The sequence below is a fragment of the Aegilops tauschii genome, chromosome 3 (genome assembly GCF_002575655.3).
Source record: "Aegilops tauschii subsp. strangulata cultivar AL8/78 chromosome 3, Aet v6.0, whole genome shotgun sequence".
Classification (NCBI taxonomy): domain Eukaryota; kingdom Viridiplantae; phylum Streptophyta; class Magnoliopsida; order Poales; family Poaceae; genus Aegilops; species Aegilops tauschii.
In genome coordinates this window covers 397,350,801-397,358,001 of record NC_053037.3, presented here as the reverse complement: position 1 = coordinate 397,358,001, position 7,201 = coordinate 397,350,801, and the positions used below count along the sequence as shown (strand labels likewise).

At 53.8% G+C, this 7,201-nt stretch overlaps 1 protein-coding gene and 1 long non-coding RNA gene across 2 annotated transcripts; one reads left to right on the top strand and one right to left on the bottom strand.

Annotated features, from left to right (window-relative positions):
• The first annotated feature begins 437 nt into the window (after positions 1-437).
• On the top strand, positions 438-2,222 carry LOC109764691 (3-ketoacyl-CoA synthase 6). Its single transcript, XM_020323482.3, has one exon. The coding sequence runs from the start codon at positions 507-509 to the stop codon at positions 1,968-1,970; it is 1,464 nt and encodes a 487-aa protein (XP_020179071.1). The 5' UTR covers positions 438-506; the 3' UTR covers positions 1,971-2,222.
• A 2,285-nt stretch (positions 2,223-4,507) lies between these two features.
• On the bottom strand, positions 4,508-6,523 carry LOC120976786 (uncharacterized). Its single transcript, XR_005773155.3, has 2 exons — positions 5,655-6,523; positions 4,508-5,030 (listed from the first exon to the last, which is right to left on the bottom strand). It is a non-coding gene; the product is annotated as an uncharacterized lncRNA (long non-coding RNA).
• Positions 6,524-7,201: the final 678 nt, after the last annotated feature.

Genomic DNA, 7,201 nt, shown 5'->3' with positions numbered 1-7,201 from the left:
TCAAAGAACAGCCGAGAAAAGAAAACAGCACGAATCTTAGAGTAAGAATCATCGGCCGAAAAATTGACTGGCCCAAATTTAAAATTCAGGACTTACATATAGCTTAAGTGAATTAGTAGAGACAATCATGCATGAATGACAATGATGCTCTTTAGTGACCATCGTCGTAGCCAGCCCGTATAGGAAGCAGAAGCAGCTGACGATGTAATGTAAATCCTGAAATTGCAAGTCACTCGGAGAAAAGTGGACCTGTGTGACGGCCGGCCGGTTCTTTTTCTTTTCTGTGTTGGGCAACGCATTTAAACTACTCGCTGGCAGTTGCCGGTTGCGCCGCTGCTCCGGCCCCATTTTAGTCGTACACTTCTACCCATAGAAATTGTCCTCGCTTCCGGAAATGCCCACGTCTCGCGCGCCTTTTAAACCCCACCACGGCCTCTCCACGCTCACATCACATTTGTTCAGTTTTAGTCCTAGTGTCCTACTACGAGTAAGAGCACATACACGCGATGGGCTCGTCACCTCACGTCATCATGATGGTGAGCCGACTTGTCGTGGACAACTTCTTGGGGGTCTTTGCGGTGGCCGTCGCTGCCGCCGTGGTTGGGAAGGCGTGGCCCGTTCGCCTCGAAGAGATCCTAGAGCAGATGCTCGCCTTGCCGCGTGTCTACGTCTTCATGGCGGTGATCCTGGCGGCGGCCCTGGAGAAGATGCGGCGCATGCGGCGGCTGCGGGATGTGTACCTCGTGGAGTACGGCTGCTTCCGGCCCAAGCCCTGCTACCGCACGCCGTTCGCCACGTGTCTGGAGCATGCGCACCTCATGCCGTACCTCGTCGACGAGGAGAGCGTCGCCTTCGCGATGCGGCTGCTCGAGCGCTCCGGGCTCGGCGAGGAGACATGCGTGCCGGACGCGTACCACTACATGCCCCCGGACCGCAGCCTCAAGGCGTCCCGGGACGAGGCCGAGCTGGTCATCTTCGCCGCCGTCGACGACGTGTTCGCCAAGACGGCCGCGATCAAGCCAGCCGACATCGACGTGCTCATCGTCAACTGCAGCATCTTCACGCCGGTTCCGGTGTTTGCCGACATGGTCGTCAACAAGTACAAGCTCCGCTCCGACGTGAAGATCATGAACCTGTCGGGGATGGGGTGCAGCGCTGGGCTCGTCTCGGTCGGCCTCGCCAGGAAAATCCTCCAGGTGGCGCCGGCAGGCACGCGCGTGCTGATAGTGTCCACGGAGATCCTCTCGTCGCAGTACTACGTCGGCACGGAGCGTGCGATGCTGCTGCCCAACTGCCTCTTTCGCATGGGCGCCGCGGCCATGATCCTCTCCAACTCCCCGAGTGAGGCGCGGTTTCGTCTCCGTCGTGTGGTGCGCACCGTCACCGCCGCACGGGACGCCGACTACCGTTGCGTGTTCCAGGAGGAGGACGACAAGGGGAACACCGGCATCCGCCTCTCCAAGGACCTCGCCACCACCGCCGGCTACGCGCTCAAGAACAACATCGCGGCTTTCGGGCCCCTCGTCCTGCCGGCCACGGAGCAGCTCCTCGTCGCGCTGTCCCTGCTCAAACGGAGGCTCCTCAGAGGGCGCGCCAAGGTGAGGCTGTATCGCCCGGACTTCCGCACTGCGTTCGAGCACATCTGCATTCACGCGGGCGGGCGTGGAGTGATCGACGAGGTGCAGGACGGCCTCGGCCTCTCCGACGACGACGTGGAGGCGTCGCGGATGACGCTGCACAGGTTCGGCAACACGTCCAGCAGCTCGGTCCTGTACGAGCTAGCGTACCTGGAAGCCAAGGGCCGGATGAAGAAGGACGACAGGGTGTGGATGATCTCCTTCGGTGCCGGGTTCGACTGCAACAGTGTCTCGTGGGAGTGCGTCAAGCCGGCCGGCGACGCCGACGGGCCGTGGGCCGAGTGCGTCGCCCGCTACCCCGTGCAGCTGCCCGAAATCGACAAGGACATGTGAGGGGGAGCTCTCTGCTGTACTTAATTACGTGCATTGTATACCTGCCTAGATTTGGATCATGCCGCATGGGGAAGGGTTTAAGGAAGAATCCTAGCTTCATACCTTACTTAGTACTAGTAGGCTAAAAGTACAGGCCAATGATGTTGATTTGATGTATTTGTATTAATTATTGATTGAATCCCACAAAATTGAAGTCCGTTCTGTACGTGTACACGGCTCACCGACTGCAACTTTGTAATTCCAAGATACTAAGGCCAACTCCACCGCAGGACCCAATCGTCCGCAAATGTCTATTTGGGGCAAAAAGTGCACTCAACAGGCAGACCCAAACGGATAAGTCGTCCGCAGACGTCCGTTTTTATCCGGCCCAACCCTAAACCTGGAGCAAATTGGAGCAAGAAATGGGGCAAATTGGACATGCATGGACGCTGGCGCTGGTTCCTCTCGTCCGCTGCGTCCGCTAACTGGCCCACAAATCAGCCGCTGCCTCCCTACTACCCCTGTCCAACATGCACGCCCGCTCGCCCCGCGCTCGTGTCGCCGCCCCGCGAGCCCGCCGCCGCCCGCCGCGCACGCTCGCTCTGCTCCCGCGCGCGCGCCCGCTCTGCTTCCGCGCGCCCACTCTGGTTCCTCTCGTCCACGCGCCGTCACCGCATCTCGTCGCCGCGGGCGGAGCGGGTAGCACAGCGAGGTGGGGCGAGCTGCGGCGAGACGGGCCGGCGCGAGCCGTGGCGAGGCGGGGCGAGCTGCGCGTCCGGGACAGACCAGTTGGGGTTGGGGGCCTCTTTTGTGCATTGGACGCAGATGCGTCGGTCGACCGTCCGCCCCCCGGACGTCCACCCTTTTCGCTACCCAAATGGACGCGGACATGCATCCGTTTGGGGTCTAGCGGTGGAGTTGGCCTAAAATAATTGTTATTTTTTGCAAATATTTTTTTTAAATATGTTTGTGCACACGTGTGTGGAACTGTGGATATATGGTTAGAGCATCTCCACCCATCCCAGGAAGGCCCCCCAAGCACTCTTTTTACGCCGGCAGCAAAAAATGCTCCCAGTTAGGCCCCCACGACCACGTTTTTTGCCGGATTTGGGCAAAAACGGCGCCGGCGACCGCAACCAAAACCCAGGCTCCCGGGGGCACTTGGGACGCCCGGCGATACTTTATGCATGCAGATACCCCACCAGTCAGCCTCTCTCTCCTCCTTCTCTCCTCCTTTTTTGCTAGCCCATCACTTGCATGCAGAAAAAATCAATCTCCTCTCTCTTTCCGCACGAAGCCGCGCTGCGCCGCGCTCGCCTCCTCGCTGCCGTCTCGTTGCTGGCCGCCGCGCTCCCTCGCCCTGGCCGAAGAGCGCGTATTGTCGGCGTCCACGGCAGCAAGTCGCCGGAGCCGACGTCGGTGCTGTACAACCGGAGCCCGAGCCCTTCGACCCCTCCTTCCTGCCCCCGCCCCCTCTCCACCCGCCGGAGGAGGCCGCCTTCTCGCTCCCGCAGCTCCCGTCGCAGCTCTCCGTCCCGGCACCGCAGCCGCAGCTCTCCGTTTCCCGTCTCCACCGCACCAGGCGCCGTCGGGGGAGGAGATGGAGATCTGGAGCCCCAGGCGGCGGTAGACGAGCTCCTCGAGGCGGCGCGCGCGAGATATTGGTCAATCACCGGCTCCCCTCGTCGCCCGCCCCGCCGGGGCACCCTCCCCTGCTCCGCGCCGCCGCGCTGCTGCAGCGCCTCCTCCCGCCCGCGGCCAGCAGCTCCGTCGTCTCGCCGCTCGCCGTCGCGCTCAAGCTCGCTGCACACAAGGGCCGCGCTGGTCCTGCTCCTGCTGCGGCCCAGGGCGGAGTGCCTGATCTCCGGCAAAGGGGATGGATTCCACGCTGCTGTCCGCGGCGGCGAGCAACGCCGTGGCGAGGGCGGCGAGTAGGAGGGCCGAGAGCGGAGGCGGCGATCGGCAGGCGAGGCGAAGGCGTGCGGTGACGAGTGGATAAGTGCGTGGGGGGCCAACAAGTGGACATTTTCTCGTTCCCAGGAAAAAAATCCGCCGGCAGCCCTTCAGGAGGCGAAAAAAATGCCTCCTGGGAGGCTCAACGGCTGGAGATGCTCTTAAGGTTTTGCATTTGGTCCTGTTTTCCAGCAGTGAGCAGGATAACACTGGCTTCAACTGTTCAAGTATGGGGCAACGAGTGTCGGCGAAGACAGTACACGTTTGTTTGAAAACTCGCTCGGCGTGCATGCGCTGCTTACAGCATTGTTGTACTGCACTTTTTTTTAACACAATACAGACTGAGGAAAATATCCAGTGCTCCGGCCCCTGGTATGCTACGCTGCTCCAGAACCACTTGGTGCATTAGATCTGAGTGTAAGGCTAGGATCAATTCATTAACCCTTTTACATATGCCCCTGGAACATTTTGCTTCTTGCCCCCTGAAAGCAGTAGGTCTTCACAAAATTAGGTTTATGAACTGAAAATTGTTGTCTGAACCACGGTTTGCCACATACATGACTGCATATCAAGACCAAGAATGAACAGATTTTAAACGAAGCAAATAAAATCTCTACAATCAAAACAAATCATCCTGATTTCATTCAACTCAGGGTTAAGGAACAAGACTTTGCAAAACAAAAAAATTTCACAGTAGTAGTAACACCTTTAGGAAGCATGTTGTCTAGTAAAGCTAACAACATACATACATACCAGATTGATAAAACACAACACAAGGTTGTCCATAGAATCGCACATATATGTAACAGCAACTCGAGCTCCTGTTTGCTGAACTAAACATGGGTACTCCTATACCTGAAAGGCACATGTTGCCTCTAATATTACATTACTCTTGTCAACTGCAAATACAGATGATTTTCCTTGATCTCACAACTACAATACCAAAAGGATCGTGTTTGTGCTCCAGAATCGCAGCCAGCCATCTGGTTGTTTTGCACATCGTCTGTGAAGCCAACACCTTCCACACCCAAATGGATTTTTCCAGATGCTACAAGGAAGCACGCCATCGGTTCAAACATCATGCTTCCCCAAAGAGTAGACTGCATAAGCAATGGTTTATCCTGCATCCTGAAACATGTCGAAATTATTATGACCTGGTTACCTGAAAAGCAAATACATCCCTAGCAAAACAATGTAGTTGCAAAGTTGTGCATCATCTCGTGAAACTTCTTACTGAAGGAACAACAACATATACCTTCACAAAAATGGGTGGTCTGAGACACTGTCATCTTTGTCTTGGAATTAACATAGGCCTTAATATATACTAGCACTTCGGTTCGTCATGGCATGAGCTTTTGGCGATTGGGACTGCTGACATTATTTTCGTGTGTGACTGCTCCAGCTTTTGATTGGCTTTAGCTTACTAATAACTTCTATTACTTGTATCGCAAGATATACATTTAGAAAACCTCTAATCAACCGTCATTGGCACAAAACATAATATCACTCTGCTGCCCTTGTTGTTTGCTCAAAAATATCTGTAATGGAACTTTTGATTTTATTATGAGTGCCAATAAAGATAGAAATAACATGGTCATTCTTGAAGACACTGTTTAATGTGATATCATTTAATTTTGAACAACGCAAGTAGGATGCAAGGGATAAAAACAGTAATCTGCTAGGATGATGCCAAATCTGGTCCCCGTTTTTAATCAATATTGTGCTGAATTGTAGAGAGGATCAGCCGCTTACCAGCCTTCGTTGCGTAGGATCCCCGTTTCCGGCGACGTGGTCGGTTCCAGCAGCGGCGGGGAGAGATTCTTCTCTGCTCCCCGTTTCCGGCGACGTGGCCTGATCTGATCCGAGCTAGTACAATTCAGCACGCGCACGGTGGTCTAATAGTCTATGCAGGATTGAGGCTAACAAAAGCAGATCAGGAATAAGCTGCGGCTGCCGGCGGCCGGTGGCGATCGAAAATCATCCATGGTGGTCGTCGGCGATGGGGAAAACTGTTTTTTACGGGGCGCTGAGAAGCAATCGAATCCAGGAGAAGACGGAATGAAGGGACCTGTCCCTAATTGCAGAATAACCAAGGTGTCTTCCGTATATTTTTGCTAGAAGGAAGTGAGGCTAGTCAATCTGTCCCTAGAGTTCAGATCCAACGAACCATACTGTCTCGGAGCATCGGAGCAGATTGTGAGCCGTATCACCAGATATGTACTCGTACAGACTGTACTACACTTATTTAATAGAGTGTTGGTTGTGTGCATCCTATGTTGCAATGTTGTAGAGGCTGAGCTATTCGTTTTTGAGAGAAAAATATAATCAATTTGAGAGTATATCTTTTTAGGTTCGAAGGGATGTTTTAAATTTACGCGAAAACTTCTGATCTACTCCTTTTTAATCATGGCAATACAGTGTACCGAATAGAGCCGTAGGCATGCCGTCGTCATCGTTCCTCCCTCGCCGGAGCCGGGCAAAACTTTTTTTTTGTGCGAGAAACTTTCGATCTATTCATCTTCAGTCATGGCAGTATAAAAAATAAATAAAAAATACATCTAGATCTGTAGACCACCTAGCGACGACTATAAGGACTGAAGTGAGTCGAAGACGCGCCGCCGTCATTGATCCTCCCTTGCCGGAGCACGGCAAAACTTGTTGTAGTAGACAGTCGGAAAGTCATCATGCTAAGGCCACATAGGACCAGCACAGCGAACAACAACACCGCCGCCGATGAAGAGTAACATAGATCGGAAGGATCCAACCTGAAAACACATGAACGTAGACGAACAACGACCAGGTTCGAGCAAATCCACCAAGGACAGATCGGCGGGAGACACACCTCCACACGTCCACCGGTGATGCTAGTCACACCATAGGGACGGGGCCTAGATGAGGAGAACCTTATTCTATCTTCAGGGAACCGCCGCCGTTTCGTCTTCTTGAACAGGACGCAAACCCTAACAAAACACCGATGAAGAGTAGCATGGATTGAAAGGGATGTCTTTTTGTGCGATATAGCTTTTCACGGACGACCCACATATGCTCTCACTGCCCCGTGTACGTCGCGCTGTATGGCTATTAGACGTAAGATGGCTCACTAAGTCCAATTTATATGAAAATAAGGAGGCGATCATATTTCTTGTGTTCCATCAAAAAACGGAGGAGAAGAAAGTTTGACAAACAAGAGAGGGAGAAAGGAGAGGAACAATCTATCGGAGAAATGGTGCCACCTTCTAGATCCAAAATAATAAAGCGGCCCATCACATGCATGCATGAACAGCACACTAGGTAGGCAA